Here is a 16,824-nt window from a genome sequence, read left to right as displayed (position 1 = left end):
CACCTGCGGAGCATAGCGTTAAGTTTCTTAGCAAGGTATCATACCAATTAATAACCAGTCTATTATTGTGCTAGCGATAAAATGAGTATAATAATATGAGAGAGGGAAGATGAAAGGTAAGAGAGATGCGTGCTGGTAGAGACCATACTCGTTGCAATCTGTTCATAGATTCCTGTTGGATGCCTGGGTGCCTGAGGCCCAGGGCCCCACTTGGGACAGATCCCCTCTTTCTCTCCTTCTCTCCTTCTCTCCTTCTCCTCTCCGTCCAACCGCAAGCAGAGAATCCTACAGTGTTATTTCTCCAATCTCAACCACGTAGATTCTCTGTTAATTCCCCCTTCACGTAACGCCGGAGGAATAGGCCAAAGTATTGAATAAGGCGTCACCAGTACCCATCATACTATTGAAAATATTTCTTGCAAAGTCTTGTATATATCCAATCAAAGTAATATAAATCGCATGGTCCTCCAAGAGTAGATATTCGACGTAGTTCTCTTTCGATTGCATGTAACATCTATTTGTCGTATGTATTCCCGGACCACCTTGAGAACGATCCGAATTTTTATTAGTTGAAATCAGGTTAAAATAGCTTACAAAGCCCTGGATATAACGATTCTTTGCGTAGGAGAGAGGGTGAATTTACGATAATCGCATTAAAGAGGTTTTAACGATTTTTGTATGACAGAAAAAGTATCGTTATAACCGGATTATTATTATATCCGGTATCGATATACAACTAACCAGGGATTACTGTCCCGAGTTTCACCGAATATTCCGGGTTCCAGCCCGGGGGTACTCGAAAAAAAAGCTCCGGGATACCCGCTAAGCCTGCTTATATCATCGTCTAATATTGAGTACGTCCTAGGTCGTGGACCTCAGGGATACCTAAATTCATTTGATTATATAACCATAGTCTTCTTTTTCTAATTTTTAATTTTCCGTCTGACTTTTATTTACCCTCTTTACCCTCTATAATCAGGTGACTCCGCAAAAGTATTAATACCTTTTACTACCGCCTTCCTAATTAATTATACCGCCTCTTTTATTTCTTACTAGTAGAACCTATAATATAGCCGTACTAGGCGCCTAATAACCGGCCTAACCCCCGAACGAACGCCGGAGCGGGGGCGTCCCTAGGGTAGAGAAAACCGAAACGTTTATACTACTATAATATATAGTCGGAAAATACTAAAAATTAGTAGAGTATAAATAGATAATTTAATAAAGATATATACGAGATTTAAAGCCGATCGAATAGATATAGAGGGAGAAAAGCGAAAAAGAAAAGGTTAAACGGTTTAATAGGGTAGAAGTATAAAGAAATATATAACTAACTAGTTAGTTATATATTTTAGTATATATACTCGGCGTTTATAAAAATTCTAGTATAGGTTATACTAGAAGATACTAATATTATACGAAATATATTATAACCTAGAATTGATATAGAAATAATATTAAAAAGTAAGTAAATAAAAGATATTTTATAGTATTTGGGATATATATAGATATACTGAGTAGTTGTGGTACATTTTAGTGTGGTATAGGGCTACGCTAAGGGTTGGTATGATTGGACTAAATGTATTTTATATAATCAAATGAATTTGGGTATCCCTAAGGTCCACGACCTAGGACGTACTCAATATTAGACGATGATATAAGCAGGCTTGGCGGGTATCCCGGAGCTTTTTTTTCGAGTACCCCCGGGCTGGTAGCCCAATATTCGGCGAATATTCACTAAGCGCAAAATCTTCAATCTAATCGTGGCACGGCCCACCAACACCGACCAGGTGTTGGTGGGCCCCACCGGAGAGCAAATTCCCACCGGATAGCAAATTCCCACCGGATAGCAAATTCCCCCGGATAGCAAATTTTCCAAATTAAGTATCTTTTGTATGGCAACTTCATACAAAAGGTACATAAACGCGATATAGTTATAACCTCAACTCTCTAAACGAGCAGACTAGCTTAAAAAAAATTAAATAGACAGGTTATTAAAATAAATCGGGCTTAACGGATCTACTACTATAATTAATTCTAAATATATAGTATGGAAGTGTAGGAGACATTTCAGAAATCACCATATATAAGAATTTGTATGTAAAAGATTAACCATTCTCTTACTCCACACATGCATTATAAAATTTACTAGAATTATTACTAAGTAATTGAGGCCTTATGTACACTATGTATATCTTCCTATATTTTTCCTATATTTTTCCTAACTATTTTGAGGGTTGAGAAAATTGGGGTTATGACTATATCGTGTTTATGTACCCTTTGTATGAAGTTGCCATACAAAAGATACTTAATTTGGAAATTTGTTATCCGCTGGGAATTTGCTATCCGGTGGGGCCCACCAACCCCCGGTAGGTGGTTGGTGTTAGGCCGTGCCACGATTATTATCAGTTTTGTACTATTTTATACCACCTCACGATATTAGATTGAATCAAAAAAAATAGAAAACCAAATCTAACCTATAGTCAAAGCCTTCTCCTAGGGTAATGAGCCTAACATCGCCCAATTAGCTTGAGAATTCGACGTACCGTACCATCGGCTTAGGGCTAGGATTCATGGCCGCCAGTCCTATACCGACCGTTCTAAAACAACCAGAACCTTGAATTTAATTCAAGGAAAGGCACTTAATAGCTAGATTCAAACGCTATAGAATATATTACCTATCCCTAGATACTATAAATGTTGTTTAAAAAAATCTGGTAAAGATCGGGTTATCGGCCACATCTAGGTATATCGCTTTATTATAAGATGTTGGAGTCACGTGACGGCCATGTGGGGCCGCAGGTGATCCTGACCCACAGAACTCAGGATAATGGTAGACAGTAGCTAGTTTTTCTTCTCTTCTTTTCTTTCTCTCTAGAGTCTACAATATTAATCCCTTAAGGTTAACATTCATTCCTATATAGCCTATATTCTATCTGATAGGTTATAAGCCCTTGCTCGTACGACTCCGAGTATTTTTTTCGTTGAAATTTTTAACTAATTAGAGTTTTTATCTTCTTTTATAGGACGTGTTTTTCGGCCTATTCCGTATCTCTACTTTTCGACTATCGATCCTATTATTGATTTTTATCGACGATCTTATCGTAAGTTAATATTTTTATTATTCTAATTATCTAGGAAGCTTTATTTTCTATAGTTACTTTATTAACGCGACGGACGGTACCGCTTCGCGTATTTCTTTCGATCGAGACTAAATACGGATACTCGATATATAGTTAAAATAACTAATTCTTATAATAATAATAATAATAGAGAAGAAGGTTTTTTATATTCTCTCCCCGCTTCTTGCTAGTAATATAATCCTATTTCTAATAGTTAGTAATAGTAATAATATAATCCTATTAGACGGATACGTATATAGAGGACTAATCTTCCGGAAGTAAAGGAGATTAAGCTTAATAAGGGTATTAAATTAGCTCTTAATAGTAGTAATCTAGTAAGATAGAAACGATAGATTATTAATAGATTAAGTATAGCGTAAATCGATTAGGTCGCCGACTATAATCTACCTCGTCCTACCGAATTCGATCTTAATTATAATCTATAGAGATATTAGTCGAAGATTTTTAGTAATTAGATCGAAGGTCTTCTAAATTAAAAGATTATTATAACTCTTAAAAGATATATAAATAGTTTCCTAATTTACGCCGATTATATACTATATAAAGTCGAGTCTATTATTTATAGTACTAATATTATTAATAATATAAGACGTAAGGTAATTAAATTCGATAAAATAAAAAGATTATACTTTAGTTCTATAGAGGACTATATTAATATCTATTAGACCTAATATAACTAGCTTAATATATATAAAGTCGAATCTTACTTATTTAGAGTATTATTTATAATACTTCGATAACTAGAAGGTAAACTTAAATCGGTTACGTTTACCTATAAGACTTTAAAAGATAAGATACTAGATTCTATTATAAAGGAGGTTTTTAGCGATATATATAAGATATTAACGATTAAAATACGCGATATTCTTACTTCGTTATTATTTAATTTAGAAGCTTCTACTAACGTCGCTCGGAATAATAATAATTAATATAAAGGTAGAATAAGAGGTTAAGGCTATAATAATAAAGATCGTAGAGATAGTTTATATAACTTTAAATCGGATAATAATAATAAGGATAATTAAAATAATTAAAAAGAATAATATTAAGATATAAAGAATATACCGCCTAAGGGTAAGTCGATTAATAAATAAGCGGAATAATAGCGTAATTAATAGCTATAGTATATAAATAGTTTAGAATATACCTACTATAGATATACTAGATATCTTATTAAGATATATTTTTATCTAATAAAGGATATACCTATAAAGAGATAGAAGCTATATAGTAATACTTAGTATTATATAATTATATATAAAAGAAAAGGTAAGGCTAGTATTACTTATACTAATATAGCTCGTTCTTCGGAGGATAACTAGATAATTAATAATAGTACTTCTAAAATAATTACTAGATATTATAAGGACTTCTACGAATACTTAACTTATAAGCCTAATAAAGAGCTATATAGCTATATAAATACTAATAGTAAGGTTTAATTAGTAATTAGTTATAGTAAAGCGCCGATTTAAATTAAGAATTTAGAAAGTAAGATTAAGATAATTCTTATTAATACCTACTATAATATAATAACTATCGATTGTTTACTTTTATCTAATACTTTTAAAGCGGATTATAGTATCTATTATAATCTAATTATTTCGAAACTAGTTTATAAGAATAAGAAGGAAGTTAGATTAATAAAATAGTTTAATAGTTTATTTTAGATTAATAGTCTACTCTATTAAAAAGTAATTCTAAAGAAGATATAATAATAATCTTCTATTTAAATAACTTACTTTTATAAATCGAATTCTTCTAATTTAGATTTAGATTTAGATAAAGAATTTAATCGAATTAATAAGTCTATTTCGACTTATAAAATTTATCGTTGACTTAATTATATAAGAAGACTGTATATTAAAGCTTCTCTTTCTAATACTATTCTTCTAGAGGAAGGAGATTAGATTAAACTTTATAACTTTAATTATAAAGCTTATTAACTTAGTAAAGCTAAGAAGTAGATTTCTTAGGATATATAATAATATATAGAGAAGCTAAGTATAAAGTTTTATATAGATATATAAATTATAAATCTATCTAGATCTTATAGTAAATATTATTAGGTATTAATTATTAATAATTATACTCGATATACTAAAGAACTATACTTTTAAACTAAGAAGGAGATTATATCTTATATAATTACTTTCTATAAAAGATAGAAGATTCTTTATAGATATTACCTAGCTTTCTAGCGGATTAATAAAAGAACTAAATTCTATAAGTTCTAGATATAAGTAGAGGAAGAAGGTATAGTTTTTAAAATTACGCCTACTTATATATCTAAACTAAATAGTATTATAGAGTATATAGATAGTTATATTAATTAGATTTAATATATAATAAATATAAATACTAAACTTCCTAAATAGCTTTAGCTTTACCGAGTAGATACTATAATTTATATTTATAATCGCTTAGTTAATCCGAAGACTAAAAAGATACCGATTATCTCCTAATAAAAAGGCCTTAATCTTAGTAAGACGAAGATTAATTTAAAATATCTTTATATATAGGGTACTATTATATTTATTTATATTCCGAGGGAGATATATATTTAATTAGAGAAATTAGCTACTTATATATTTAAAAGATATCTAGTTAATTATAAAGATAAGAATAGTTATATCTTTAAAGTATAGAATCTTACTTTAAAGGAGATTATTTATTTATAAAATATTACTTTTTCTAATAAACTAGATCTTAACTCTTTTTAATTAGATAATAATTTAAAGAGGGGTATTTTAGCTAAAAAGCCGGTATCTAAGAATCCTAATTTAGATAATAATACTAGAGTACTTTATAAAAAAGGTAGTCTATATATTCTAGATTTTATAATTAAAAAAGGCAAATAATCTTATAAAGATCTAAAGATTATAATTAGATTAAAGCTAGTTCTATAGGTTTTTATTACTAGTAAATAGCTAAAGATAGTAATTTAAGTTTTAAGATCTATAATTTAATAGAAGTAAGCTTCTATAGATCTAGATATATTAGGAAGAGTATAGACTATACTACTTATACTAAAGCTATTAACTAGAATATAAGAGATCGAAGATTAATCTCTATTTTAATAACTAAATTTCCGGAAGTAAATTAAACTAGCTTACCTTCTACCGCTAAAAAGATAGATTATTTAGTAGCTAATTTATTAGTTAATTCCTTAGTTAATATATCGACGTTTAATTCTTTAATTATAGGTTTATAAGACAATTTAACGTTATATAGTTAATTATATAAACGGTAGACTATTACTTCCGCTAGTCCTACTATAGCCTAGAAAATAGATAGTAATATCTCCGGTTTTAGAGGCTATTCTAAAGTCTCTAGTTATTTACTAGTCGATTAAAGAGGATAACGGTAAAGATAGTAAAGATAATAAATATAATAGTTTTATTTATTAAAGATAGTATATATAACGAGCTACTTATAATATAGAAGTTCCTATATAATAGGCTATTCCTACTTCTCCTTAGTATTTATCTAGAGTATTTCGAGAAGATACTTTATAAGAGGTTTCTCTATAGGAGATTTCTTTATAGGAGATTTTTCTATAAGAGGTTTCTCTATAGGAGATTTTTATATAGGAGATTTATAATCTTATTATTTTAGAGGAAGAGTAGGTAGTAGTTTAGCCTAGTTTTTATTAGGTTTCTAAGCCTATTTTTAAACTATATATAGAGACGGTATCCGAGGTCGAATTACCTCGGGAGGTCTTAGTTAAAATAATTACCGATAGTTCTATTACTAAGATAGCTTCTATTTTACTAGAATACTTTATTCTCTAATAATCGAGCCGGACGAGACGATCGCCTAAATAATATAGTTTTCCTATAGAACTTACCGAGACTATATTAATTCTAAAAATAAAACTAAAATAAATAAAATAACCGAAGCGAATCGTTATAAAGCCGGACGTTCTATAGGGTAATAATAGTACTAATAAAAGATTAGGTAATAATAATAATTAAAGTAAAAGAAGACTTATAAAGTTAAGAGTTATTATAAAATAGAGTACTTCTTTTATTTATAATAGTAAGCCTTTATATATTAAGGATATTATTATTCTCTAGTCTTATAATAAGGCGATAAATTCTCGATTTTTAGACTACTAGTAAGTAGTAATAGAAGATTAGTTTAACGATATTTATATAAAAAGGACTTTTAATATTATTTATAAACCGCTAGGGGTAGTATCTCTACCGAGTTAATAGATTTTTAATCTTAAAGTAACGAAGGATAATCTTATTTATAATTTTAAAATACGCTAGGTAATTTATAGTAACTACTAGTAGAAGAAAAAGGATTTAATCTTCTATACTCTAATTATTTAGAACGTTCTTATAAAGATTATCTTTATACTTATTATATAGAGAGATTATAAATAGCGTTAGTTTAATATAGTAGCTATATATCTTAATACTTCTTATAAAGATTAGGAGACGATCTATATCGTTTAACTAGTAGGTTTTAAATACTCCGAACTTAATATTAGAAGTAAAGATTAGATTTATTAATTACGGTAAGTATTATTTAGCCTTTATAATTTAATAGCTTTATAGAATAAGGAACTTAATAGAAGACTAATTAAGATTAGGTTTTATACTTTTAATAATATTTATTTTAATAGATAATATTAATACTTAGTTGCTAATAAGTAAGAAATTATATAAGAATAGTATATATTAGCTTAATATAAAGTAGTTTTTCGTTAAAGACGTTATTTTCTAGAAGAAGATCGATTTATAGCGCGTCGAGACGAAGAGCAACGTCGCCGACGGGTTTATAAAAGCGCTTAATAAAGAAGTATATACAAAGTTTATCTAGATATTAGGTCTTAATTAATCTATATACTAATTTTACGGGTAGATATAGGTTTATAATATATAGGAAATAGTAGAAAATAAGAAAATAAAATAGAGAGTTTTTATTGGTAGAGACAAAGAGATATAGTGACAGTCTTCGTCCTAAAGGGGGTGTTAGAGTCACGTGACGGCCATGTGGGGCCGTAGGTGATCCTGACCCACAGAACTCAGGATAATGGTAGACAGTAGCTAGTTTTTCTTCTCTTCTTTTCTTTCTCTCCAGAGTCTACAATATTAATCCCTTGAGGTTAACATTCATTCCTGCATAGCCTGTATTCCATCTGACATAAGACTTATAATACTACCCCCTAGGCTCAATTATATCAACTAAAAGCTAAAGGAGAAATCGATAGCGAGGATTATGGCGTTTTACTTCTCTAGTTTAATCATCTTTCCGATCTATTCAAATGGTGTCAATTCCTACCGTATAAGATTTACAATTGGGATGAAACTGGCTACTAAATCGGCTAAGGAAAGTAACGTAAGGTTATTATCTCTCATATAACTTTCGATATCGCTACTAGAGCTCAATCGGAATCAATTACATCAAATATATCCATTGCATATGGGTGGCCGACTCTCGCAAGCGAGGGTCCGTATTCTTTGGAAAAGATTACAGTGGCCGGTTAGGTCGTCAGGAACAGAAACCGTATACACGGCCGAATACTCTTATGTTGATAAAACGTAATATATATCTCCATACCAGGAGTGTGTAACTCATATTCTCAAAAGGGTTGTCGGGAAAATATATACAAAACGCCAGACTGATCCGATCCACCAAAATATATGACACCCATTGTCACCCATGCAATATGTCCAAGACCTGAAAAACTCCAAAATCGCCATTCAAACCCAATATCTTCTCGCGACACAGGCAACTCCCGATATAATGGAAAAAAAAAGCAACAACCACCATCAAACCATTCATCGTTAGATTGTCGCCTACATAATTCAAGGCCCGCCCGTCCGATCCATGCCACGACCTGCCTGCCTTGTGCTGTATCACCGCTCTTGAATATCTATCATCTAGCAATCCTAGAGTTTGCCGAAGGGTGCCGTGTAGCCATGCGTAATTTCGAAGTGCCGCTGTCACCATCGTAGGCCCCGTGGACCAAAAGACTTGTAGATACGGCAGAGGGATGAATCGAGATATCGCACCGCCGCGGCGCTTGCCCTCGTATAGCGCCCATAGGATGAATGGGGATTCGGGCACCGCCATGAAGAAATGGTTGCTTAGCCCGAGGGTCCCTGACGTTGGGGCCAATATGGCCTCGAGATTGAGACTTTGGAGGCATTGTATTTCGGCGGCCGAGTTCGGGTAAACGTCGAGGTCTGCGTATATTCCTCCCTCTGCATGGATTACAAGCAGTCTAGCTATGTCGGCACGTTGTATGTTCTGCGGATAGGCTTCGTACGTCGATAAAAACCAAGCATACTTTCCTTTGATGAGTTGGAGGATATCGTCGTCTGTCCAGAGTTTTACTGTATAGTTTAGGGGCTCGAGTTCTTGCTTCCACTGGTCGTGCGATGCTTTCATTTGTGTAGAGTAGGTTCGGAGGTCGGTTGTTTTCCAGATCTGATGAACAACGTTGGGGATTTGGGGAACGGTGACAGAGTGAGAGTCGTTATGGTTTTCAAATTCAGAGGTAGCACACGCAGTGATTATGTCCATTGAAGCGGACAGTTCGTCGGGATTTGAAAAGGGGTTTGCGAAGTTGAGCAGTTGAACGACAAAGATGAGAAAGAGGGCCAAAATTCCGACAGCCATGAACCTTGTCCGCCCTTTTCCCCATACAATGATCATTATGGCTTATAGAGTGATAAAAGAATGGTAGGATTCCAATTCCAAACACATGAAGCAGTAAGGACCGACAATGAAGCGAAAGAATGACTTCCAATGGGCAAAGAGTAGGGTTTGGTAAGAGACTAGTCTCTTATTCGCTAATTCAAAAGGGGAATAACAATATGCTAGTATGGAAAGAATAAGGAATCTGTTGTTATATTTACAGAACAATACTGTACACACTTTATGTGCTAATGGTTGGTCTCGGTTGTTTAGAAGATCCACTACTTCCTGCGTAAGGGTCCTTCTAAGACCACTTGGAGAGGCACCCTATACACTCATATAGTTTCATTGTGTGACAACAATTCAAGTAGCGAATATGGTTATATATGCAGGTGCATTTTTTGTTATCATGAGAGCAAGATGTATAATACCAGAACAGGTGTCGTAAAACCCATAGCCACGGGAATACCAAATGAGACAGTGCTCTTGGCGTAGCCCACGACAATGTTTGGCGCCGGCTCCATCATTCGGTGATCGGCAGGGTCTAAATGATATATTAAAATGTTTGGGTGGTCCAATACTGTTGCCTACCTAATCTTATCCAGCGAGATAATTCTCTGAAGCTTGAGCTCACACAGCCTGGGCTCACCACACGACCGCACGTATAGGGACTTACTCGGGTCTAATAGTCGATTACATCCGCGTCTGTTGAATTAAGCAACATCATTAAACCGGACCTTAGTTGTAGGTTTGGTTGACAGGCTATAGGGTAGAATATCTATGAATATGGAGCCCCCATAGCGTCTATACAAAGCAAAGCAAAGAAAGATACGTCGTCAATACTCATCTGTTGACGGCCCCATGCACCGTCCCTATGCCGGTTTATCCTGGATCTGGATCTTTAGACAGCTTCTTCTTCCTTCCTGGTCATCATCATATGCTTCAGTCAGAATCGATACTTTTTTTCCCTTTGGCCTCTTCGTCATGTTGGCGGTAGTTTCACGTCTAGTGTTGAAACGATGCTGCCTTCAGAGGATAACACGGGACTGACTGCATATGCAAGGTGACTAGTGTAGGGTCCAAAATCTACGATAGACACTAGCTGCAAAAACAGCCTATAGCGACAAGTACTAAATACATCTAGTTAGCGATTGCTCGAACCTCTCAAAGCCATACATGGATATATTCGCGTTGAGAACTAACTAGTTAACTGACTTGGTCCAACATAACTAGTTACAACATAGTTAGTTCCCATGGTATTATAGCAGATCCCGATTAAAATTTTCAACGGGATCTCTTGACCCATATAAAACACAAAATAAAACCCTTGGAACCATATTACATATCTGTAGAAAAAAAGCATAATATGTATCCATCGAGGATCCTGCTGAAACTTCGGGGTTTGGACAAGGGGTGACTATTCTTGTAAACATTGTGGATTCCCACGCGCTACTTCCGAGATCCAACCTAAATCGGGCAAGATAACCCAAATTGAAGACATCGATTGACAATTTATGTGGTAACCTACATAAATGAACCTCTAGGAATGAGGATACAGAGTACATCTGTGGTACAAAATGGCCAATATCAGTGGTTCCTAAGTAAGCTTTTACGGAATAGCCAATTATATCCGTGTCTTGGCAATCTATTGATGTAACCCCACAAATACCCCTTCAGGAAATTCCCCGAACCACTTTCCCAGATAGGAAATTGCTATATTATAACAACTTTTTAGGCTGCGGTTTAACGGCTTCTGTTTTAGGCTTCTGTGTTCCAATGATATTAGTTGCTGTACTCCGTACGGAGTAAAATGTTGTAAAATGTGAACTGATCTGCAGGGTCTTTAGATGACGTCGGATGCTAAAAATAGTTGAGAATGATTTGGGGCTTGTAGTTAATTGTAACTTCTGCTGCCTAGTGGACCCTTTTCTTTTCTTTTCTTCTTTTCTTTTTCCAGAAGCTGCGGTGAGAAATGGCTGGCGGTAAAAGTTCGGGAGGTTTTCGATAAGATCAAATCAATAGATCATATAAGAACTATGAACAACCTTGGAAGAAGGAACTGTCCATGGGATTATGTTGTGGTGGCCTGAAGCGGCCACGTGGTACCCCAGACATCTACCCCTCGTAGTTAGTGTCGGCAGATCCTGTTCCATAGCAATCAACTCTCCCCTACAATCCAGTAGCTGCCTAAACAGATTATATAAATTTCCTAACAACCAGAAATAATTTACCAAAAAGAAAATGGTAGTTTCTTCATGATATCAGTACTGCAAAGGAACTCATATATACAATAGTCTTCCCGGCACTTCAAAGCTTCATTGCTTGTCTCGGCCAATTTACCACAACCCGGTCATTGAGCGAACGTCTTATAAAATTAAAATTAATAGATATTTTTTATATACACCCAGTCAATAAAAGACATCATGTCGTAGCTTGACAAGTTAACAAGATATACAATACACGTTATTTGTGAAGGAACACCGCGAGAAGAAACGAACATGTCCTGTGTCTATGAAATCCGCGTATTTGGTAAAGACCATCTTAAACCTTGTTCTGGGCATTTTTGCTCATCGCACGGACCCTGTGGCCATATTTATATAGCACAAAGGGTACCGGTGCCATGATGGTTGCAACGATGCCGACAATTGTCAACGACCAGTGGGGACCGATGTTCTCATACATCTTGACCGAGGCCGGACTCAAGGCGCCGGAGACGACATACCGCGAAAAGGTCATAAATCCAAGAGCTGAGGCTGCATACTTCAGGTACACAAAAATGGTGTACATATAGGTTGTAGTAAAGATGCAGACAAGAGCGTAACCGAAGATACCGGAGGCCACAATCGGCGACCAAATACTAACAGATGACTAGATAGCAGAAGGGTATCAGCAGAGGTACGTACAGCAAGATACAACAAGCACTTACGTAGCAGGTCCAAGCCATCCAGAAGAGTGAGATAGGCATCAGAATAGAAGCCCCAGCCATAGCCCACCACAGAGACACTTCTGGCTGCAGAGCTTTGCCTTCAGCATCGGCCTTCTTAGCAGCCTTCTTAGTAAGGCGATAAAGCAAAGGGACCAAAACCAGAGCGACAAAAACGCCGGGAATCATAGCAGCAAAGATGACAAACGTCAAGCTCGTTGATATCCCGTACACGTTAGCGAATATAAAGGGATAACCGTTTAGGAAGGTGAAGAGCACAAAGTATAGCAAGACAAGATAGAAACTGAAAATGAGTATAAGGGGTTCAGTCCAGATCATCACGAAAGGCCGGTACACATTGGTTAACAATCGAGCGCTAAACGAGCTAGTGGAAGTAGAAGTATGCTCAGCGTGATAGCGGTCGTCGCCCGTTAGATCACGTAGGTGCTTCGCACGCCATTCTAGTAGGATGGGACTAAACGTTTCCGGCTGACCAAGAATCACGACTATCAATACAACGCTAGCAATTATCATAGAGATCCAGTCGGCCCAAAGAAACCCGATCTCTGGCGTATAGGCCCCAATTACCGGGCCTAGGATGGGACCCATATAGGCGGCCATGGTGAGTAAGGGTAGGCCGAAAGGGATCTGTAAGGGTTGCCAGATGTCACCAACAGTTCCACCTGCGACCGTCATAGGTGCAGCTGCAAACAGAGCGCAAATGAAGCGGAAGGCGAGGGCGGCGCCATAGTTTGGTGCCAATGCCTTTGCCATAGTGAACAGAATGACAAAGACCAGAGTAACGAAATAAACAGCGTTACGGCCGAAGGTCTCCGAGAAAGGGCCAGAAAATAGCGAGCCCACGCCAATGCCGATGAGAAATATACCTGTATTCACTCAGCATCAGTCATTGCCCATTGGGTTTGGTCTTCGCGGCCAAAAGAGAATAAGAAAGAATTATCAATAGAAAGAAAGAAAGAGAAAAAGAAGGAATAACATACCAGTCGCCATTGATCCGGCCATACCGTTCACACCAAAGCGAGCATCAAAGGCGTCTTGGGTTGCACCCTCAACGGATGATGGAACCGTCATCGCAATGGCAATCAGAATGCACATCAACATGGCCATCCATTTCCTCAGCAGTGACCAGTTGAGGGGATTGCTCGGATCATTGTCTCTCCAACCGACCACCAAGACAAGATCGCCATTGGCTCCGTTTGGCTGCGAAACTGTGACACCAGGCACAAGGATAATATCAGTTGATATCACTGGCTTTAGGTCCTCTTCTGCTTCGGGGCTCGTATAACCATCCGCGTTTGCCTCGAGCGAGGATGGCGAGGTGTTGGGACGCAAGCTGAAAGGTTTGGATTGGACATGTGCCAAGTCCTCTTCCACCTCTCGGCGGATACGACGATACTGCAAAATTGACTGCATATTGAATTTCACTCAATGAAGATCGCTGGGATTAACCTGAGTACTAGCGTGAGGTGGAAGAAGGGTAATTGGAATAGAAAGGATTCAGCCCACGAGGGCATGAGAAATATTTATAGTCCATGTCCTCCATTATAATGCTACCTTTTCTAATCAATAACAAGCATCAATCTATAGATTTATCACCTCAACAGTTGGTCAGCGTGACCAGCAACATTTAGGATCGGGGAAATTCTGTCCTCGGAGACTTAGGGCTTCGAGGTCGGGCAGATAACAAGCCGGTTCGGTGTGTACGGGCGACTATAGGGATCACCATCACATAACTCTCTCATTGGCTAGTGCCTTACAGCCTATTTTATCACCACCTTCTTGAACGATATACATTAATTTCAACTTCTCTTTTATTTTACACCTACGACTAACCATCAACCCTAATACACTATAGTCGCCCGTAGGTGTGGGCCGCAAAGGGTGAATCAGCGATATCTCATTGGTCGAAGAGTCAGAGTTGGGAATTCAAGCACTAGGGTGTGATAACTCCAGGGTACGGAATACTAAAAGGGAGAAAACACACAGGCCGATATGTCAGGCTTCTAATGCAACGGAAATACTAGTACATCGTACACTAGAATATGGACCAGGCATACAATCGAAGTTAAGGTTTGTCTATTGGTATTAACAAAGAAGTCGATAAGAATCTGCCCATTTAATACTAGCAATACACCACCTAGAACATTAGAAAAAAATATTCTTCACCACAAAAATTTGTTCCAGTGCGTTACCTCGTTTAATAAAACAAAATTTTGAATTTCTGATATACCACCTGATCAAAGATCAGGTGGTCTACAATGTTAGTGTCTGTGTGAGGAATTGATGTTCATCAACAAAGTTAACAATCAAAGACAATTATGATAACCTTGGAAATGGAATGAATGGCCGCTGTGCATCCTATCGATATTACCTATATCATTTTTAGGCGCGTCCGTTTTGATGCTTTTTCTCATATTCTTGCTAGCAGTACTAAAATAGCATGAATAAGGCAAGATGGCTCTAAATTGTAATCGTGTTGATATATATATTCCATTGAGCGAACCGAGGCACCTCAGACTCACCATAATGAGAAGTGAGCGAGTGTCGCCTTAATGTCACGAAAACAGAGGCGTCAGCAAATGGTGAGAGACAGGGTGGAAATCTATATAATCACCTTGAAGCGCAATGCCGAAATTATACTACTCAAGACCTAGTAGTGTTAGTTGAAAATCCTGGACTGTCCATGGTCATCTCCCTTGTTCCGCACTTCCATTGTTCTAAAGTTGGAAAATGCTAAGTAGATTGCTCTTGTGATTGATCTAAAGTATATATATTCATTCATTTCTATTATTGGGTCGGTCTAATATAGGGTAATCAGAAGTTTAATATCCCTTTTGTTCATCCTCTAGATCCTTTGTTTCGACCTCTAGGGGATGACAATGCTCCTATGTCTATTTTGAAAGAAACAGTGGACCTATGTTAGTTTTTGGGGGTGAAGACTTTACAAAGTATTCTATTGTTGGCATATTCCTTTGTTCTAAAACACGACAAACGGAAGTTTGGATAGATATTGGCATTGACTCGGGTTTCAAATGGGTCTTCGAGTATTTAAATGTCGACGAAGCCCACCCAAATTCTCGATATTCATTCCCAGCAACCATTCAAACAATCAACAGTGATACTCAAACAATCCAACAAGTCAACAGCCCAACCATCTCACCCAACACAAATCATTTGCGTTACCATTTTCCAATATGCCTCGAACCAACTTGGCATTGCGGGCCAACATTAAGGGAAGTGAAATCAATTTTAAAAGAATCTGGATGCCGCTTCGCCTTGACAACTCTGATTATACACAGAATGTGCTTGATCGTCAGTCTGTTATCAATCTTATCCGAAGTGTCTACGATCCTTTGCTGACCGCTTGGCTTGCTGAGCCAGGCCATACCTGGCAAAACCAGTTCTCGACAAGCAGTTCCGGTAATGAGTTTCAAGCACAGATTCTAGCTAGAATTGGAGAACTTCCAGCAGGAGTTCAGTCGATAGAGTCTGAGAACATCCTTGGTGGAATTCTATACGATATTCTTCGGTTTTACCGATTCACCGATACCGCCTGGAGGGTACCTTTGCCTGCCCCTGCTGCCCCTGCCCCTGCCCCTGCTGCTACGCCTTCTGAGGGGTCATCTGGGGATGTGCTTGTTGCTGCTAACTTAGATATGCTTACAGCTGCGGCAATCCAGGTGCTTGGGCCTACTGCCACTGCTCCTACTCCACTAGATATGCTTACAGATGCGGCAATCCAGGTACTCGGACCTACTGCTACTACTCCTGCTCCTCTAGAAATACTTGCAGAGGTTGCAGGCATAGCCGAGCCTTATCCTACTATTTCTCCTATTTATTCCCCCGATATACTTGCTGCTGCTGCTGTCACCCGTCCATATGCTGCTGTGCCTGCTCCGATTGACTCTCCTGCTCCTGGGGCCAAGCGAGGCCGAGACGATGAGACCGACGATGAATCCGAGCAACCGGCTAAGAAGAAGCAAGCGGTGAGTCCGAAATAATAATACTGTATTATCATTTTCATTGGTGTTTATATATGTATCTTGGCCTTTTTGTTGGACATTGCCATAAGCGCGATGA

General features: G+C 36.9%; 3 protein-coding genes across 3 annotated transcripts; 1 reads left to right on the top strand and 2 right to left on the bottom strand.

Annotated features, from left to right (window-relative positions):
• Positions 1-8,813: 8,813 nt before the first annotated feature.
• On the bottom strand, positions 8,814-9,818 carry N7516_008906 (glycosyltransferase family 32 protein; the record flags this gene model as incomplete). Its single annotated transcript, XM_057221625.1, has 1 exon — positions 8,814-9,818. The coding sequence occupies one exon, from the start codon at positions 9,816-9,818 to the stop codon at positions 8,814-8,816; it is 1,005 nt and encodes a 334-aa protein (XP_057071897.1).
• A 2,523-nt stretch (positions 9,819-12,341) lies between these two features.
• On the bottom strand, positions 12,342-14,157 carry N7516_008905 (uncharacterized protein; the record flags this gene model as incomplete). The annotated part of the gene is made up of 3 exons (XM_057221624.1): positions 12,342-12,668; positions 12,727-13,610; positions 13,725-14,157. The coding sequence occupies 3 exons, from the start codon at positions 14,155-14,157 to the stop codon at positions 12,342-12,344; spliced, it is 1,644 nt and encodes a 547-aa protein (XP_057071896.1).
• Positions 14,158-15,938: 1,781 nt separating this feature from the next.
• On the top strand, positions 15,939-16,745 carry N7516_008904 (uncharacterized protein; the record flags this gene model as incomplete). Its single annotated transcript, XM_057221623.1, has 1 exon — positions 15,939-16,745. The coding sequence occupies one exon, from the start codon at positions 15,939-15,941 to the stop codon at positions 16,743-16,745; it is 807 nt and encodes a 268-aa protein (XP_057071895.1).
• Between the last annotated feature and the right edge of the window lie 79 nt (positions 16,746-16,824).

The sequence above is a fragment of the Penicillium verrucosum genome, assembly GCF_028828655.1.
Source record: "Penicillium verrucosum strain IBT 35672 chromosome Unknown utg000003l_segment0_segment0, whole genome shotgun sequence".
Lineage (NCBI taxonomy): Eukaryota > Fungi > Ascomycota > Eurotiomycetes > Eurotiales > Aspergillaceae > Penicillium > Penicillium verrucosum.
The sequence above is the reverse complement of the archived record's forward strand: the minus strand, read 5'-3'. Positions and strand labels throughout refer to the sequence as shown.